Source organism: Jaculus jaculus, chromosome 12, assembly GCF_020740685.1.
Source record: "Jaculus jaculus isolate mJacJac1 chromosome 12, mJacJac1.mat.Y.cur, whole genome shotgun sequence".
Taxonomy (NCBI): domain Eukaryota; kingdom Metazoa; phylum Chordata; class Mammalia; order Rodentia; family Dipodidae; genus Jaculus; species Jaculus jaculus.
This window is the reverse complement of record NC_059113.1, coordinates 59,234,354-59,254,974: the sequence shown is the minus strand read 5'-3', so window position 1 is coordinate 59,254,974 and position 20,621 is coordinate 59,234,354. Positions and strand designations below refer to the sequence as shown.

The window sequence follows — 20,621 nt, the reverse complement described above, 5'->3', positions numbered from 1 at the left end:
AGACATTCCAAAGGGCAGCCTCCACCTTCCTAGCTGGAGAAATGTTGTCAGAGGCTGTCCCTGTTATTCTCAGCAACTGGAATATGAGGGGTCACTGTGATGCATTTTTTAAACTGCAGGGATCATAATTTATTAAGTATTTGAGATGTAAGCATACCTGCCAAGGGGTCATTTATAACAACAACAACAAAAAAACCCAAAACCATTGTCACTTCCAAGACTAGCAGTGGTGAGCAGCTGACTGACTGGTTGTCAATAGTGATAAACTCATGGTGCATTATTCTGTACTAGTAAGACAGATTGCAAACTAACTTGTAAACTTGACAGTTACTTAATGTAATATGCCTGTTAGAATTTGAGTGATGTGTTTATTGCTCCTGGAAGTGTATCTTTGAACTTTTTTTAAATTTTTTTATTTTTATTTATTTATTTGAGAGCAATAGACAGACAGAGAGAGAGGCAGATAGATAGGGGGAGAGAGAGAGAGAGAGAGAGAGAGAGAGAGAGAGAGAGAGAGAGAGAGAATGGGTGTGCCAGGGCCTCCAGCCACTGCACACGAACTCCAGACGCGTGCGCCCCCTTGTGCATCTGGCTAACGTGGGTCCTGGGGAATCGAACCTTGAACCGGGGTCCTTAGGCTTCACAGGCAAGTGCTTAACCGCTAAGCCATCTCTCCAGCCCAACTTTGAACTTTTATGAAGGACAACTTGGCAAGTTCTAGAATTTTTGTTTTCAGTCCTGAGCATTGCCAGGTTCTTGTACATACTAGATAAACACTCTACCACAGAGCTAGTTGTCAGGCCCCTCATCTTTAAATGTGATCCAGTGACTGCATTAAAAACAAACAATTCAGACTGGAGAGATGGGTTAGTGGTTAAGGCATTTGCTTGCAAAGCCAAAGGACCCAGCTTCAATTCTCCAGGACCCATGTAAGCCAGATGCACAAGGGGTTGCATGCATCTGGAGTTCGTTTGCAGTGGCTGAAGGCCCTGGTGTGCCCATTCTCTCTCTCTCTCTCTCTCTGACTCAAATAAATAAATAAATAAATAAATAAATAAATAAATAAATAAATAAATAATAAATAAATAAAATATGTTTAAAAAATTCAGCTGGCTCCCCGTTATGTGCGGAGGCAGAGCGAAAGGGCCCCGGCCCTCCCGGCGGCATGTCTTTGGTGTCAGTGGATTCTGGTTCTCCAGTTCTATCCTCAGACGCCGGGACATTTTGCAAAAAAAAAAAAAAAATTCAGCTGGGTGTGGTGACACATGCCTTTAATCCCAGCACTTGGGAAGCAGAGGTAGGAGGATCACCATGAGTCCAAGGCCACCCTTAGACTACATAGTGAATTTCAGGTCAGCCTGAACTAGAGTAAGACCCTACCTCAAAAAAACAAAAAAAAATTCTTACTGAGCTCTTGCACAGAGATTTAGAGACAAGAGTGTCCACTTCAGCACTTTTTGTGCTGTGACACACTGCAGAGAATCCAAGTGCCCATCAACCGGAGGCCAGACCAGTGCCTTGGGGTGCACTTACGCCATTCTATATCCTGCAGTCCTGAATAGGAAATGAGGTCAGCTGAGCCATCTGTCCACATGACCACGAAGCTGTCCAAGACCCTGTGCAGAAAGTGAGGCGCAGAGCAAATGTGGGCCATGGCCTCCTCCATGGGTGTTGGTGTTGACAGCAGCAGGCAGAGGGGACCTGAAGAGCAGCTGCAGCAAATGTCAGGTCTCCAGGGAAACTCTTGCTCAGAGGGCTCCTCCCTCCCTCCCTCCTTTCTCTCTCTTTTCCTTCCTTCCTCTTGCTGCTTGCCTCAGACTCACTGTGTAGCTATGGATGACTTTGGACTCCTGATCTTCCTGCCTCTACCTCCCAAGTGCTGAGATTACAGGTGTGTACCATCATGCCCAGTTTAGGATTTCCACTCTTCTCTTTAAATTATTTTTATCTATTTATCTGAGAGAGAGGGAGAAATGTGTGCACTATGGCCTGTAGCCACTGCAGACAAACTCCAGATGCATGTGCCACCTTGTGCATCTGGTTTACGTGGGTCCTGGGTAGCAAACCTGGGTCCTTAGGCTTTGCAGGCAAGTGCCTTAGCTGCTGAGCTATGTCTCCAGCCAATCCATTTTCTTTTTAAAAACTCATTTTATTTATACACATCCATGACCAGATCCGCCCTCTATTACTCTTGCCCCCACCCCACTCCTGCTGAACCCTTCCTCTTTTCCACCTAGTCCCCCTTCTACTTTCCCGTCTCTTTTGTTGTTTGGTGGCCCAGTGAGCTTACTTAGGGTTTTGTGCATGGGGATGGTTGGGGTATATACCACAGAACGGGCAACTTACAATATTCAACACCAGCAACACAGGAGAAAATGGCTCTCCTTCTCCACCAACCATTAAATGCCAATAGCTCCCCAGGGAGGGATGGGACCTTATAAGTCCCTCCTTGGGAATTGAACTGGGGCCTTCAGGATTTGCGAGAAAGCACCTTTAACCACTGAGCAAGCTCCCCAGCCTCGTGTCTGCTGTATTTCCTAAGTATTTTCATTAAGTCTAAATTAGCTGCCATTAAAAATATATATTCATTTGCAAACAGAGAGAGATAAGAGACAGAGACAGTGGGCATACCAGAGCCTCCAGCCACTGCAAACAAACTCCAGATGAATACACCACTTTTGCATCTGGTTTATATAGGTACTGGGGAGTCAAACCTGGGCCCTTAGGTTCTGAAGGCAACCGCTTTAACTGCTGAGCCATCTCTTCAGCCCTAGCTGCCATTTGGAAAGGAAAAAAAATTACAGACTTTACCTTTTGAACTTTGTAGAGATTTAAAAGCCCCAGCAAGGAACCATTGGCTAAAAGAGAGAGAGAGAATATGAGTTGCAAGACCCAGTTCCTTTGCCTGATCTGTTTTGAACAGGCTCCCAGTTCAGGGTCCAGGCTAGGAGGGTAGGCACAGTGCAGCCCTGTTGGGGCTGGAGTCCCTGCCAAGCTGGACTTCCAAAGGAGGCGGCTGCTGTGGGATGCTGGTGTTGATGTGGGAAGGTAGGCAGTGCTGCATGCTGACTGGCTGCTGTGGGCGTGCCGTACAATGTTCTTTCCCCAGGCTGTCCCCCCACCCCCCAGGCAGGGTCTCACTCCAGCCAGGCTGACCTAGAATTTACTTTGGAGTGAGGCAGGGTGGCCTTGAACTCATGGTGATCCACCTACCTCTGCCCAGGTGCTGGGATTAAAGGTGTATGCCACCATGCCCAGGTCTATAATTACATTTTTTTTTTTTCTTTTTGAGAGAGAGATGCAGAAATAGGCAGAGAGAGAGAGAGAGAGGCGCCTCCAGCCACTGCAAACAAACTCCAGATGTGTGCGCCCCCTTGTGCATCTGGTTTATGTGGGTCCTGGGGAGTTGAATCTGGGTCCTTCAGCTTTGTAGGCAAGCTCCTTAACTACCTTTCCAGCCGTTTTGTTTTGTTTTTTAAGATTTGGGATTTTTAGGAGAGAGCAAAAGAAGCAATAGTAAGTGTCATGGAGTGAGGATGCTGGTTTAGAAGGGGCAAGGAGGAGTATCCCACAAGCAATAAATTTTGGCAAAAAATGGTAATATGATAAGTCACTCTGTCTTCTATTGCTATAACAAAACAACCAAAGCAGTTTATAAAAAAATAGATGTTTATGCCTGGGGTGGTAACACATACATGTAATCAAGTACTTGGGAGGCTGAAGCAGGATGGTGAGTTTGGGACCAGGCTGTGCTACATAGTGAGACCCTGTCTCAAAAAAACAACAAAAAAAAAAATCAGAATTGGGGGCGTGGTGGTGCACGCCTTTAATCCCAGCACTGGGGAGGCAGAGGTAGGATTGTGTGAGTTCAAGGTCACCCTGAGAGTGAGTACATAGTGAATTCCAGGTCAGCCTGGGCTAGAATGAGATCCTACCTCAAAAAAAAAAAAAAAAAAAAAGTCAGGATTGGGGATGTGGTGGCACATGTCCTTAATCCCAGCATTTAAGAGGTGGAGGATTGCTCTAAATTGGAGGCCAGCCTGGGACTACAGAGTAGGTCTCAGTTTAGCCTGGGCTATAGTGAGACCCTACCTCCAAAAACAAACAAGAAAAATAAATAAATCCAACCCAAATTTAACTCATTGGGTGTAGCTATCACACACAAAACATGAAAATAGGAAGATAGTAAGGAGGAATGAAGGGCTTAGCAAGAGTGGAAGATGAAGAGTAATGATGGATGAATATAATCAAAATGCATTGCATACATGTATGAATTGTCTAATAAATAAAATTAAAGAACAGTCAATGAAATTAATTAATTATAAAATAGAAGTGTATTTGCTTCACTAGGCCAGACCCTTGAACAACCTGGTATGTTCTTGGCTTTTGGCAAGGGCCACATGGTGCCAGCATGGCAAAGGACATCACATGGAGAGACAGGATGAGTGTACTAAGCCAGGTTTCTTCCTCCTCTCTTCACTGATGCCATCATTATTGGGGCGGGGGTCATCTACAAATCACTGGCCAAGCAGCTTGTGGGAGGAAAGGGTTTATTTTGGTTTACAGACTCAAAGTGAAGCTCCACAATGGCAGGGGAAAATGTGGCATGAGCAGAGGCTGGACATCACCTCCTGGCCAGTAGCAGGTAGACAATAGCAGTAGGAGAGTGTCCAGAGCACTGGCAAGGGGAAGCTGGCTATGACAACCATAAACCTGCCCCAACATACCTCCAGCAAGGCTCCAATTCCCAAATTACTATCAGCGGGGAACCCAGCACTCAGAACACATGAGTTTTTGGGGACACCTGACTCAAACCATCACACCATTCATATATAACTTTGGGAACTAAGTTTTGGAAAACACCTGTATATCAGGTAAGGTGATCCTTCCTTGTTGAGACAAAATACCCAACAGAAGCAGCTTAGGGAAGGAGAGTTTATCTCAGCTTTCAGTTTCCGAGGGTAGAGTCTGTCGTGGCAAGGGAGGCATGGCAGGAGCAGGACGCCAGTGTCACACCAGCACACCAGCAGGGAGGAAGTAGAGCAGTGTGGTGAGACACCTTTCTCCTTGTGTTGTTGCTTTTCTTTGAGGTAGGGTCTCACTCTAGATCAAAGGCACGTACCATGCCAGGATCACTTTCTCCTTTTTTCAAGTTTGTTCTTTTGTTTTTTTCTTTTAATTTTTGTTTAATTTTATTTATTTATTTGAGAGTGACAGACAGAGAGAAAAAGAGGCAGATAGAGAGAGAGAATGGGAGCACCAGGGCCTCTAGCCACTGCAAACAAACTCCAGACATGAACTCCAGATGCATGAGCCCCCTTGTGCATCTGGCTGACGTGGGTCCTGGGGAATCGAGCCTTGACCCAGGGTCCTTAGGCTTCATAGGCAAACACTTAACCGTTAAGCCATCTCTCCAGCCCTCTTTTTTCTTTTTATTTATTTATTTTGGTTTCTTGAGGTAGGGTCTCACTCTGGTCCAGGCTGACCTGGAATTCACTATATAGTCTCAGGGTGGCGTCAAATTCACAATGCCCCGCCTACCTCTGCCTCCTGAGTGCTGGCATTAAATATGTATGCCACCATGTCTGGCTCACTTTCTTCTTTATTTGTTTATTGTGTCTATTTATTTATTTTATATTTTTGAGGTAGAGTCATACTTTAGCCCAGGCTGACCTGGAATTCACTATGTAGTCTCAGGCTGGCCTCAAACTCACAGCAATCCTTTTACCTTGGCTTGGGATTAAAGTTGTGTACCACCATGTCTGATTTTTTCTTTTTATTTATACATTTATTTATTATTTATTCCAGCCCATGGAATGGTGCCACCCACAGTTAAAGGTAGATCTTCCCATCTCATTTAATCTTTTTTTTTTTCTTTTTTTCTGAGGTAGGGTTTCACCCTAGCCCAGACTGACTATGTAGTCTCAGGGTGGCTTTGAACTCACATTCACCCTCCTACCTCCCGAGTGCTGGGATTAAAGGTGTGTGCCACCACGCCTGGCTACACCTCATTTAATCTCATCCAGAACATCCCTAGTACACATGCCAAGAGATTTGTTTCCATGGTGATTCTAAATCCTGTCAAATTGACAACCAGCGATCAATTATCACAGCCTTTAAGCCATAGCATACACAGTGCTGTTTGTCAGCTTGCTTTCTCCTCCTCCCCCCCAACCCCGGCTTTTTATTTGTGTTTTTCAGACAGATCTATGTGCCTCTGTGTGGTCTTGCACTTGCTATGTAGCTAAACTGGGCCTCAAACCCATGACAATCCTCCTGCCTCACTCAGCTAGGACTGCAGGTGGGCAGCACCATGCCTGGCTTTGCTTAGCCTTCTAAATGGGAGTAACCAGGGTTTGCTTAGGCAGACCTCGCGACAGCCTTTTTGAGCTCAGCCTCGCGCTATCCCAGTGACAGCTCGTGTGCTCCTGTGCTGCCCTTTGTTTCTGTTTTGTTTTGCTACAGTGTTGGAGATGAACCCGGGCCTCAGGCATGCTAGGCAAGTGCCCTACCCTGATGTTTCTTCTTCTGTAAGATCAATTCCTACATGTAGGCATTCTTGGTTCAAAATTAAGGAACGCCTTTTCCGTCTCCAGTTTTGCACACTTAGAGTGCTTTTTAGAAAAGGTTAGTCTGCAGGCATGCTATGTGAAGGCGCCTGCTTCCCTGTATCTTTCATGGCAGGCAGGTGCCAACATTTTTCTTTTAACAAAACATTTCTTTCTTACTCACAGGTCTATAAGTAATCTGGGTTGTCTGGGCTTGTATTTAATTTTTCTCTGTTCCTTCTTCTCTCCTTCCCTCTTTTCCTTTCTTCCTTTCTTTTATTTTTTAAGTTTTATTTGCGAGAGAGAGACATGGCCCACCACAAATGAACTCCAGACACATGCACCACATTGTACATCTTGCTTTATGTGGACATTGGGGAATTGAACCTGGGTTGTCAGGCTTTGCAAACAAGCACACTTAACCACTAAGCCATCTCTCCAGGCCTTTTGTTTGTTTGTGTGTGTGTATGTGTATAATCATATGTTTTATTTATATGCTGTTTATACATTATTTATACATTTCATCTGAACACGGATCATTTCCATCTTTTGGTAATTGTGAGTAATATTTAAATGAACTTTGACATGCAGGAATTTATTTGAGTGACTGTTTTCAGTTATTTTGCTTATATTCCTGGAAGTGGAGTTGCAAAAGCACCAGAGAAATATTGTTATGTTAACAACATTGTCTTCCAATCCATGAACAGAGGATGTATTGCCATTTATTTTTGTCTTTTTGCAATTTCTTCCGGCAGTGTTTTAAGTTTTCAGTATATAAGTTATCTTGTAATTTTTTCTTTTTTTTAAAAAAGTATATTTTTTGCTGGGCATGGTGGTGCATGCCTTTAATCCCAGCACTCGGGAAGCACAGGGAGGAGGATCACTGTGAGTTTGAGGCCATCCTAAGACTACATAGTGAATTCCAGGTCAGCCTAGGCTAGAGCCAGACCCTACCTCGAAAAACCAAAAAACTTTGTTTTTTGTTTTGTTTTTTCAAGGTAGGGTCTCGCTCTAGCCCAGGCTGACCTGGAATTTACTATCTATCTCAAGATGACCTTGAACTCCCAGCAGTCCTTAAAAATATTTTAAACTGGGTATGGTGGTGCACATCTTTAATCCCAGCACTTGGGAGTTAGTGGTAGGAGGATTGCCACGAGTTCGAGGCCACCCTGAGACTACATAGTGAATTTCATGTCAGCCTGGGCTACAGGGAGACCCTACCTTGACAAACCAAAAGAATTTCTAAAGCCAGGTGTGGTGGTGCACACTTAAAGTCCCGGCACTGGGGAGGCTGAGGTAGGACGATCGCTGAGCTCATGCCAACCTGCGACTACATGATGAATTCCAGGCCGCCTGGGCTAGAGGGAGACCCTACCTCACAAAACTATGTGTGTTTTTTTTTAAAATATTTATTACAAAGAGAGACAGAATTGTCACACCAGGACCTCTTGCCACTGCAACAAACTCTAGATGCACATGCCATGCTGTGCATGTGGCTTTACATGTGTGCTGGGGAATCAAACCCTGGCCATCAGACTTTTCAAGCAAGAGCCTTTAGCCACTGAGCCTTCACTATAGCTTCTGTTTTTGATTTTTTTCAAGTTAGGGTCTCACTGTAACCCAGGGTGATCTGCAGCTCACTTTGTAACTTCAGGCTGGCTTCAAACTCATGGTGATCCTCCTACCTCTGCTTCCCAAGGGCTGGGATTAAAGGTATGTGTCATTGTGCCCAGCTTGATTTTTGTTGTTTTTGTTAGTTTGTTTTTTTTCAAGGTAGGGACTCACTCTAGCCCAGGCTGATCTGGACTTCACTATGCAGTCTCAGGATGGCCTCAAACTCACGGTGATCCTCCTACCTCTGCCTCCTGAGTGCTGGGATTAAAGGCATGCACCACCATGCCTGGCTGATTTTTGCTTTTGTCTCACTCCCGTTGCTTTCTTTTGGCCCTCCTCACCACCCCTTTTCAGTGAACTCCCTCTTCTTTCTTACTAGTCCCTCTTCTACTTAGATGTCTTTTTCATGTTGATGGTCCAGTCTTGTGCAGGTGACGACAGCTGCTGTGAGGTCATGAATGCATCTGCCACTTTGTGTCCAGAAGACAGTGTTCCAAAGTATGCCTCTCCATCCTTTGGCTCTTACATTCTTTTTAAATTTTATTTATTTGCATGTCTGTGTGTTGGCAGCTACTGTCACTTGCCACTGCAAATGGATGCCTGCTTGTCCAGTTTTGTGTGAGTGGCTGGGAGTTGAGCCTGGACTGCTAGGCTTTATAGGCAGACAAGTATCTTTAACCACTGAGCCCACCCTCAGTCCCTCCTACATTCTTTCTGCCACCTCTTCTGCAATGTTCCCTGAGCCCTGGAGGTAGGGATATAGATGTCTCATTTAGTGCTGAGCACTTAACACTCATGTGCTCTCAGTACCTTGACAAGGTTTGAGTCTCCCCATTAGTCACCGCCGTCTTCAAAAAGAAGCTTCTCTGACCATAAGCGAGAACACCACTAACATGTGGGCAGAAACACAAATTCCTAGAAGGCAGTTGAAATGGTTAGACTCATTAAAATGTTTGCCATTCTATTGGAGAAAAGGTGTATTTTCTTCTTGTATGGTGCTGGGGATTGAACCTAGGGCCTGTTGCATGTTAAGCAAGCACTCTATCACTTACCATACTCACAGCCCAGTAGCTTATTCTCAACTTGGGCTACAAGTGAAGAATAGTGTCATTTGGGCTGGAGAGATGGCTTAGCGGTTAAGGTACTTGCCTGCAAAGCCAAAGGACCAAGGTTCCTTCCTCAGGACCCATGTAAACCAGATACACAAAGTGGCACATGCATCTGGAGTTCATTTGCAGTGGCTGGAGGCTCTGGCATGCCCATTCTCTTGCCCTCTCTCTGCCTCTTTCTCTCTAAAAAAGTAGAAGACTACGATGATTTTAAATAATAATAATAAAAGAATTGTGTGATTAATATGTCATTTCTGCCCACAGGAAGGCCATGCCTGTGAAAGCACACTGGATCTCTCACAGGCATGAATCCTTTCTTTTGGATGCTATGACTTCCCTAGGAAACATAGTAGGGTAGAGGCAGCTGGGCTGCTCATGGCTTGGGCCTAATACTCTTTTTGCCTTTTGCAGGAAGCCTGGAAGCATGCTATTGAGAAGGCCAAGCACATGCCTGACCCTTGGGCTGAGTTCCATCTTGAGGACATAGCCACAGAACATGCTACTAGGCACAGGTGAGCAGCTGGTCCAGGGCTTTGAGGCATCAGGGGTCATAGATCTCGCTTCTACGTGCAGAGACCTAAGTACTGTTGGGTCAAAGAACGAATACAGGTCAAGCATCCTTAATCTGAAAACTCAGGGTTCAGATTCTGTAATTTTAGATGTTTTTGTCTGTTTGTTTGTTTTTTGAGGTAAGGTCTCACCCTAGCTCAGGCTGACCTGGAATTCACTATGTAGTCTCAGGGTGGTCTCCAACTCACAGCGATCCTCCTACCTCTGCCTCCCACGTGCTGGAATTAAAGGTGTGCGCCACCACACCCAGCTCATTATTTTGTTTTTGTTTTGAGGTAGAGTCTCACTCTCACTCTAGCCCAGGCTGACCTGGAATTCACTACGTAGTCTCAGGCTGGCCTTGAACTCACAGTGCTCCTCCTACCTCTGCCTCCTGAGTGCTGGCATTAAATATGTGTGCCACCATGTCTGGCTCACTTTGTCCTTTATTTGTTTATTTTATTTATTTTTTTTTTAGTTTTTTGAACTCCAGATGCATGTGCCCCCTTGTGCATCTGGCTTACGTGGGTCCTGGAAAATCGAACCTGAGTCCTTTGGCTTTGCAGGCAAGCACCTTAACTGCTAAGCCACCACTCCACCCCAGCAACTTTTTATTTATTTTATTTTTATTTTTATTAGCATTTTCCATGATTATAAAAAAATCCCATGGTAATTCCCTCCCTCTTTTTTAAATTTTTATTAACATTTTCCATGATTATAAAAAAATATCCTATGGTAATTCCCTTCCTCCCCCCCCCCCCACTTTCCCCTTTGAAATTCCATTCTCCATCGTATTGCCTCCCCATCTCAATCATTGTACTTACATATATACAATATCAACCTATTCCAGCAACTTTTTAATGCATGGTTGTAGGACATGGCATCAGTTTACATGTGTTTCATTTGGTGAGATCTAGTTATAGGGCTCTACCTAGCTAGGAGGCAGAGAAGTACACTCTGTCCTCTTCATACATGGCTGTGCACACCTTTAATCCCTGCACTTGGGAGGCAGGGGCAGGAGGATCACCGTGGGTTCGAGGCCACCCTGAGACTACAGAGTGAATTCCAGGTCAGCCTGGGCTAGAGTGAGACCCTTCCTAGAAAAACAAAACAAAACAAAAACATAACTCTATAGCTTAATCCTGCCAAGAGATGGCTTTTGATCTCCTCACAGGCCCCTCCCTGCTATCGGAGGCCCATCTCCTGGGGGAGGGCCATGTGACTGACAGGCTAGGTCAGCATGGTGGAGACCCCACCATACAAGGTATAGATGGGTTCTGATCCTTTCTGTCTGAGAGAGCACTGGGGTGGCAGGGTGATGACAGAGCTTCCAGGCCCTGGGGTTTCCCAAGGAAAGCAGGATCTGGGACCGGGCCAAATTGAACTGCATTTATTTCCTAACGAAAGTGACTAACTTCCACTGCCAGCAGCCAGAGGCCAGGTGCAGATGGCTGGGACTTCTGGGATTTCTAAACCAGCAGCTTGTCTCCAGCTCTAGTTGTTTTTGTTTTGTTTTGTGGTTTTTTTTTTTTTTTTTTGGTGTGTGTGTATCCATCTGTCCCAGAGGTAGAATTTCACTCTAACCCAGGCTGACCTAGAATTCACTGTGTAGTCCCTGGGTGGCCTTGAACTCACTAAGATCCTCTGACCTTTGCCTCCTGAGAGCTGGGGTTAAAGGCCCATGCCTGGCTTCAGCTCTAGTTTTTTAAGAGCTTTGTTATGTGACTCTTTTTTTGTTGTTGTTTGGTTTTGTTGTTTTTCTAGGTAGAGTCTCGTTTCAGCCCAGGCTGACCTGGAATTCACTATGTAGTCTCAGGGTGGCCTTGAACTCACGGTGATCCTCCTACCTCTGCTGCCTAAATGCTGGGATTAAAGGTGTGCGCCACCATGCCCAGCACAAGGTGACTCTTAATGGGGACAGGTTTCTTGCCCCTATGATTTGTACCCTAGGAGATCAAGATTCTGTTTTAAACCAACCTATATCTGAATCCTGATACTTAAGACAAAGGGAAATGAACATGAACTGTAGCAATCTCAAGGTTGCCTCAATTGTTGAATGATGCAGCTGGTTGAAACATCTAGCTCCTATGTACTCAGTGAACTTTTTTTTTTCCTTCGGTTTTTCGAGGTAGGGTTTCACTGTAGCTCAGGCTGACCTAGAATTTACTATGTAATCTCAGGGTAGCCTTGAATTCATAATGATCCTCCTACCTCTGCCTCCTGAGTGCTGGGATTAAAGGCATGCGCCACCATGGTTGGCAGTCAGTGAACTTTGAGCACATTCATTTATTTTATTTAATTAACTGATTTTTTAATTTATTTACTTGTTGGTTAGTAACTGGTTATTGAACCTATAGCCTTGTACACACAAGGCAAACACTACCACTAAGCTGGGATGCCCAGCCTTCTTAATTTTTTATGTATTTTTTTATGAGAGAGGGAATTGGCATGCCAGGGCCTCCAGCCACTATAGTTGAACTCCAGATCTTGTGCCCATGTGTGACCTGCATGCTTGCATCACCTTGTGCAACTGGCTTATGTGGGACCTGGAGAGTGTGGAACATGAGTCCTTAGGCTTCGCAGGCAAGCGCCTTAACCACTAAGCCATCTCTCCAGTCCTTTCTTAATTTCTATTTTGAGAAGAGGGTCTTACTAAGTTGCCCAGGCTGGCCTTCAACTAACTCTAGCCCAGAATGGCTTTGAACTTTGGATCCTCCAGCTTCAGCCTCTGGAGCTCTTGATTATTGTCCTGGGCCGCTAGTCCTGGCTCACACTTGCCTTTATGATGTTAGTGATTGTGTGGCAAGACCCTCCCAAGGCTGCATACTGCCCTCCTGCCGCAGCCTCTGGGTTCCTCTCAGAGTGAAAGTAAGAGACTAGCATTTCCAGGACCTTCACTTCTAGTCGCAGAACAATTGGCACAGCTTTCTTAGCATGGCGCTTGCATTGGCTGTTGTAGACACGCTTGCAGCTCCGCAGAGCCCTCCTCTGATCCTTGGGAGGTTATCTGCCAGAGCTCTGAGAAGCCAGTTCTTCCAGGGCTGGGCGTGCTCAGGAGTTGGCCCCACTGAGCAGGGCCAAGGGAGGCCACCACCAGAGATAAGAACAAGCAGCCAGCGAAACCTGTTTGAGGGCAGCCAAGCCCCGGGCTGCCAGGTGTGTTCTGAGAAAGAGGATTCCTGGGAGGAGGGAGGGAAGAATATTGTGCTTCCTTCCTCTCCCCCTCTCGCTCTTCCTCTTTCTTTTCCTGTGCCCCATTTACTCCTTCTTTCTCTCCCACCACCCTTCACCATTTTCCTTCCTCCCCTTTCTTTTATCTTCTTTTTTCTGTTTTGGTTTTTCGAGGTAGGGTTTCACTCTAGCCCAGGCTGACCTGGAATTCACTATGGAGTCTCAGGGTGGCCTTGAACTCACAGCGATCCTCCTACCTCTGCCTCCCAAGTGCTGGGATTAAAGGCGTGAACCACCACACCCGGCTCCTTCCTCCCTTTCTTCATCTCTGTCTCCATCTCTGTTTCTACCTCTCACTCCATCTTTCTCTTGCTATCTCTATTTCTCCATCTCTCTTTCTCTCTGCATCTCCTGTTCTCTCTCCATCTTTCTAACTCACTCTGTAACCCTAGGCCAGCCTCAAACTCAGGACAATCCATTGTCCTACCTCAGCCTCTTGAATGCTGGGATTAAAGGTATGCACCACCATGCCTAGCTTTCTCTCCATCTTTTTGTCTCCATAGTTCTCTCAACCACTTTACCTCTTTCTTCCCCTTCCTTCCTTTTTTACATGTCTTTTTATTCCCCTCCATCTTTCTCTCAATCTCTCCATTCCTCTATTTTTCCCTACCTCCCCCTCTATCTCTGTCTGACTTTCTGTCTTTCCCACTGCCTGTCATGTACTTAGCAATCCTTTCCAGACTAGCTTCAGGGCAGGATGTCCCCCTCCCCTGCCTGTGCTGGGACAGACCTTACATATTGTGCTCACTTACCTGGGCTAGGCATGATCCAGGTGCTCAGCAAGGTTGAAGGTACTGCTGCCTCCTTCCTTCCCTAGAACTTGCTATTTGTTATATAGAACAGTTACAAGGAAGGTGGAAGGCTATTATGTCTCTAATCATCCTTCCAGTGTGTATTTATTAAACACACGTGCGTGCACCAGGCCCTGTGGTGAACAGAGCAGACATGGATCTGTTTTGTGGCATTACAGCTGGGAAGAGCCAAGTTTAGAGCCAGCCAGCAAATAGTATAGCAGTGAGCACTGGGGTTTCATGCAGTGGGATCACCGTGGAAACAGAACAGTGGGTTTGAGGAAAGGCAAGAAGGCCACCAGAGTGGGGCATGGGAAGGAGGGAGAGGTCAACAACTCTACCCAGGACTCTTTGAGGCTCTAGAACCTAGGTTCAGAGCAGTTTGGGTCCTGAGGCCCATGGGAAGCCCAAAAAGGTCTTTGAGCCACTGAAGGGTGGGATCATGTTGTGATGCTATGCTCTGAGTGGGCTCTGTCCTCTGCAGGTACAACGCTGTCACCGGGGAGTGGCTCAAAGATGAGGTTCTGGTCAAGATGGCGTCGCAGGTAAGTAGATTCCTGGGCCTCAGGACCAGGCTCAGTGGAGACTTTCTGGAGCCAACTTCAATCCCTGTAGCCTTCTCTCCAGTTGCACTTGAGTTGATTTTTGTTTTGTGTTCTTGCTTCTGAGTCAGGGTCTTACTTTGGCTCTTCCAGCCCCACCCCCCTGAGTGTGGCAATCACAAACATCTGTCACTTTTAATTTTTATTTTTACCTTTGGGGATTCTTTATGTTATTGGCTCAATATTTCATTTTTTAAAATATATTTTACTTATTTATTAGAGATAAAGAGGCAGTTGGAGAGAGAAGAGAATGTGCACACCAGGGCCTCCAGCCACTGCAAACGAACTCTAGATGCATGTGCCCCCTTGTGCATCTGGCTTACGTGAGTCCTGGAGAATTGAACCAGGATCCTTTGGCTTTGCAGGCAAATGCCTTAACCACTAAGCCATCTCTCCATCCCCAATATTTCATTTTTTATATAATAACTTTATTAAGTATAGTTCACATACTGTATAATTTACCCATTTAAATTACACATTTGGAGATTGGAATGTAGCTTAGTGCTTGGCTTGCATGCATGAGGCCCTGGATCCATCCACAGCCCTGACAAAACAGAAAAGTTCCCAGTTCAATAGCTTTTAAAAGTATAGTGGCAGAATTGTGTGACTGTCACCACCATCAGTTTCAGGCTATTTCTTTTCTTCCATCTTACTAGCAGTCCTTCTCATCCCTCATCTTCCCCCTTCCCAGAAGCCTCTGGTTCCTTCCTTCCCTGTAGGTTACCCTTTTGTAGACATTCTGTACACTGAGATGCCATGCATCAAGGCTGTCCTCAGCAGTGCACCCTAAATGTACTTACCTGTCTTCCAAACTTGCATGTCACTGCCTATTACTGAGTTGTTACATACATTAGGTGCGTTGCATCTAGCTTTCTAGAAGAGGAAGAAGAGACTAGCAAAGAAGAGACTAGAGTTTGTGCATTAGGGAGATAGCTCAGTCAGTCAAGGGCAGGTCTGAGCCCAAGTAAAATGCTGAGTGTAGCCACATGTGGTAGTGGCTCGTGCATTTAATCTCAGTACTTGGAAAGCTGGGGTAAGAGGATCACCAGGAGTTCAAGGTTATCCTAGGCTGAAGTGAGACCCTGCATCAAAAAAAAAAAAAAAGGAATGAGGGCTGGAGAGATGGCTTAGCAATTAAGGCACATGCCTGTGAAGCCTAAGGATACAGGTTTGATTCTCCAGGTGCCACATAAGCCAGAAGCACATGGTGGCACCTGTGTCTACAGTTGATTTGCATGAAAGCCCTGGCACGCCCATTCTGTCTCTCCCTCACTCCCTCCCTCTCTTTCTATCTCTAATAAATAAATAAAAATAAAAATAAAGAAGTCTTTAAAAAAAGGATGAAAGAAAGAAAAATCTGAGCATAGAGGTGCATGCTCGTAATTGCAGCTCTGGAAAAGCAGCAGAGACAAGGAATCCCTGGGGCTCTCAGGCCAGCCACCAAGTCTAGCCGAATTGGTGAGCTCCAGGTCAAGTGAGAGACCTTGTTTCAAAGGAGGTGGATGACATTCCTAGGAATGACACCTAAGGTTATCCTCTGGCCTCCGTACATACATACACAAGTCACCTGCACACATACATACGTACACAAACACATGTGAGCACACACATGAATGCATACCACACTCCCCATACACAAGTGAAATAATTAAAAAAGATAGAGTTTTTCCTGCATAATGAGAGAATCTTTTTTCATGTAATATGTACAAAGAAATCTGTAGCTGGTTTGGGGGTGTAACTCAGTGATAGAGCATGTGCTGAGCATGTGTGATAGGATGATCCATCACCCCACCAAGAAGCAAAGCCAAGCCAGACAGCTTGATGAGTTCTCATAAAGGGAACACGTTCTCAATAACACCCAGGGAACCTGGCCGTGAAGGTGCACACCTTTCATCCCAGCACTCGGGAGGCAGAGGTAGGAGTTTGACAGTAAGTTTGAGGCCGGCCTGGGGCTACAGAGTGAGTTCCAGGCCAGCCTGGGCTAGAGTGAGACCGTGTCCCAAAGAAAGAAAGAAAAGTAACACCCAGAGAAGCAGAATACAGAAGTGCCTCTCAGCTACTGCTCCCCACCAAGGTTCAGCAACACTCCAAACTCTGCCCACCCACCCCCCAGTTTTGCCAGTTTTACACTTCATACACATGTCATAAATTTTACACTTCATTTATGTCATAGGTCATAAATTGTTTTGAGTATGGTTTATTTTAGTCAACATTTTTCATTCATTCTCATATAATACTTCATTGACTGAATAGACCTAGTTGGTTTATTTCATGCTGGGGCAAAGAAGGGACATTTGGATTAGGATGATATATAGAACATTTACTGGGTGGGTGACGTTTGAGGGGAACATGGGAGGTGGGGACTGATAACTCCTGTGTCCTGTCTTTCAGCCCTTTGGCCGTGGAGCAATGAGGGAGTGCTTCAGGACGTAAGTGACTTGACCTAGCACTTGGGGCTATGCCCAAAATCTTTTTTTTTCTTCTAGGTAGGGTCTTGCTCTCTAGTCCAGGCTGACCTGGAATTCACTATGTAGTCTTAGGGTGGCCTCGAACTCAAGGTGATCCTCCTATCTCTGCCTCCGAGTGCTGGGATTAAATTCGTGTGCCCCCATGCCCGGCTTCTCTGCCCAAATTCTCTTGAGGCTTTGGGACATTCCCAGCCAAGGCCTGGAGTCAGTGGCCTCTGCTCCCTTCCATCGCTTGGATCTGTTGGGTCACGCTAGGCTGGCTGCAGAGCTGCGCTAGGAGGACAGGGAGCTTCCCGTGGGTGGAGGCCACAGGAAGTGGGATGGAGACCTTTGACACTGGCCTTTAGCTCCCTTCTCAGTTCTTTGAAGGATGCAGTGGGGTGAGGACACCCCCTCCCTCTTACGCTTGTTCCTGCCACCAGCCAGTCAGGTCAGGCAGGCTCTGGCTCCGACTCTCTTGAGGTCTCAGGGCTGTGTCTCCAGGGAACCACCGGCTTTCCACACAGCTCTTCTCCTGCCTTTCTCCCCAGGAAGAAACTCTCCAACTTCCTTCATGCCCAGCAATGGAAGGGGGCCTCCAACTATGTGGCAAAGCGCTACATCGAGCCGGTGGACAGGGACGTGTACTTCGAGGATGTGCGTCTCCAGATGGAGGCTAAGCTCTGGGGAGAGGAGTATAATCGACACAAGCCTCCCAAACAGGTGTGTGGACCCCACTTGGCCCCTTCCCACACCAGAGTGGCGAGAGATAGTGGCTGGTAATGAGGGTGATGGTAAAACACCTTTTGTGCAGTGCTGGGAATTAAAGCCAGAGCTTTGCATAAGCCAGGCAAGTGCTGTATCCCTGAGCCGCAGCCCCTTCTCAGGTCTGCTCTGTAGTGTAGGCCGGCCTCAAAGTCATGATCATTTTGTTTTAGGCCTCCTGCAAGTGTTGGGATTAAGCCCCTTTTCACCTTTAAAAAAAAAGAGTTTGCAGAAATGAGGAATTGAATTATAGATTAGGAATATAGAAATGAGAATTGTGAAATGTAAATACACATTTTATTTATTTGAGAGAGAGACAGAGCATAGGTGCACCATGGCCTCCTGCCACTGCAAAGGAACTCCAGACACGTGTGCTACTTGGTGCATCTGGCTTCGTTGTGGGTACCAGGGAGTCCGATAAGATTGTCAGGCTTTGCAAACAAGTGCCTTTAACTACTGAGCCATCTGTCCAGCCTCTTTCATCTTCTTAATCAGTAGCTGGTAGCAGCAGCCAACATTTATTGAGCATGATACACATGTACTTTATATGCAGAAAGTAACTTATTCCCAAGTACACAGCTCTGAGATTGGAATTTTGTTGTTGTTGTTTTTTCAAGGTAGGGTCTCACTCTAGGCAAGGCTGACCTGGAACTCACTCTGCAGTCCCAGGCTGGCCTTGAGCTCACAGAAGTCCTCCCACCTCTGCCTCCCAAGTGCTAGGATTATAGGCATTAAAGGATTAAAATCTTATTTTAGTGTGTGTGTGTGTGTGTGTGTGTTTGCATGGATGTATGTGTATATAGGATATGTACATGTATGTGCAAATGCATGGGCTCCATGTACATACATGCAGAGGCCATAGGAGAAGTCAGGTGTCCTTTATTGCTCTTCTGAGATATTTCCTTAAATGGCTTAGCGGTTAAGCGCTTGCCTGTGAAGCCTAAGGACCCCAGTTCGAGGCTCGGTTCCCCAGGTCCCACGTTAGCCAGATGCACAAGGGGGCGCACGCGTCTGGAGTTCGTTTGCAGAGGCTGGAAGCCCTGGCGCGCCCATTCTCTCTCTCTGCCTTTATCTGTCTTTCTCTCTGTGTCTGTTGCTCTCAAATAAATAAATAAAATTTAAAAAAAATTAAAAAAAAATGGAGTTGCTCTTTCAGTCACACTGGCTATGAGCCCCAGCCATCTTTCTGTGTCTGCCCCTCCACCCAGCCCACCGAGCTAAGGTTACAGGCACATTTGGCGATGCCCAACTTTTTACATGGGTACTGGGGATCCAGCTGAGGTCCTCTTGGTTGCATAGTAAGCATTCTTGCCTGATGAACCATCTCCACAGTCCCAGAGTTTTTTTGTTTGTTTGTTTGTTTTTCAAGGTAGGGTCTCACTCTAGCACAGGCTTACCTGGAATTCGCTATGTAGTCTCAGGGTGGCCTCGAACTCATGGCGATCCTCCTTCCTCTGCCTCCTAAATGCTAGGATTAAAGACACGCACCACCACGCCTTGCTTTTTACTTTTCTTTAAATAGAATGACCTAAGAGGCTTGAGCCCACATAAATATGCTGGGCAGGGCACTGTAATCCCAGCACAAGGCAGATAGAGACAAGACAGTTCTCTGCAGCTCACTAGCCAGCCAGTCTAGACAAATTGGTGAGCTCCAGACCAATGAGAGACCTGTCTCTAAAAGAGGTGGATGTTAGCTGGCCATGGTGGTGCACACCTTTAATCCCAATACTTGGAAGGCAAAGGTAGGAGGATCATTGTGAGTTTGAGGCCAGCCTGAGACTTTAGTGAATTCCAGGTCAGCCTGGGCTAGAGTGAAACCTAACTTGAAAAACCAAAGAAGAGAAGAAAAAAAGCAGTGGACAGCATTCCTGAGGACTGACACACGAGGTGTCCTCTAGCTTGCACGTGCATATGCATACAAGGTTATGCGTCTGAAGTTCATTTGCAGTGGCTTAGAGTTGTTTGGGAAGGCATTGGTGGCAAAAGTGTGAAACAGTTGGTCACATTGTACTTATAGTCAGGAAGCAGAGAGTAGACAGGAAGTAGGTACAAGGAATAGGGTATACATACATTGTACTTACCTTTGCATTATTGGGATAAAACACCTGACCAAAAGCAGTGGATGGGAGGAAAGGGTTATTTTGAATTATAGTCTCGAGGGGAAGCTTCAGCATGGCAGAGAAAGGATGGTAAAGCAGAGGCTGGATATCACATCGTGCCATAGCAACTGGCAGAAAGCAGCAAGAATGAGCAAGGGGAAGCTAGGCTGTAATAACTAAAAGCCCCAACAGCATACCTCTTAGCAAGAGTCCACCTCCCACACTTCCACAAGCTGGGGATTGACTATTCAGAGCACCTGAAGCTACGGGAAGCATTCCATATGACAGCTCCCACACGCATGCTCCCACACATGTGCAAACATATACATGCACACCACTCATGTACATGCAAAAAAAAAAAATATATGAGAAGGTCCTGTCAGGCATGATAGCACACACCTTGAATTCCAGCACTTGGGAAGCAGAGATAGAAGGGTCACTGAGTTTGAGGCCAGCCTGGGACTACAGAGTGAATTCCATGTCAGCCTGGGCTAGACTGAAGCCCTATCTCAAAGAAGCAACAAAAAATTATTCACTTACTTATTTGTATATATATGTGCGCGTGCACGCAAGCATATGTGGTCTCTTGTTGCTGCAAACTCCTACCTGGCTTTACATAGGTGGCTAGGGAATTGAACCCAGGCCAGCAGGTTTTGCAAGCAAACACCTTTAACTGTTGAGCCATTTCCCTAACACCAAATTTAATCTTTATATTAAATTTGAGATCCCATTGTCTACAGGTAAGGAAACTAGGACATACGGAGGGTTGGAAAAACTTGCTCAGATTTATAGTATTAATATAAGGGACAGGCTGAATTGTTAGCAAACAGACCTGCAAATGTGTGCTGACACAAAATGGTTTACTT

The 20,621-nt window shown here is 45.9% G+C and overlaps 1 protein-coding gene and 1 non-coding gene across 5 annotated transcripts in view; both read left to right on the top strand.

The window, feature by feature from the left end:
- The window catches only part of Eef2k (eukaryotic elongation factor 2 kinase), an 87,865-nt gene that overhangs the window by 40,030 nt on the left and 27,214 nt on the right, over positions 1–20,621 (top strand). For all 4 annotated transcript variants that reach the window (XM_045131535.1, XM_045131536.1, XM_045131537.1 and 1 more), the window contains exons 3-6: positions 9,683–9,783; positions 14,327–14,387; positions 16,836–16,873; positions 17,443–17,614. In XM_045131535.1, the coding sequence (XP_044987470.1) occupies positions 9,683–9,783; positions 14,327–14,387; positions 16,836–16,873; positions 17,443–17,614 (372 nt within the window). The remainder of the gene's footprint in view (positions 1–9,682; positions 9,784–14,326; positions 14,388–16,835; positions 16,874–17,442; positions 17,615–20,621) is intronic.
- LOC123453903 lies at positions 1,113–1,225 on the top strand. Its single transcript, XR_006633074.1, has one exon. It is a non-coding gene; the product is annotated as a small nucleolar RNA SNORA57 (small nucleolar RNA).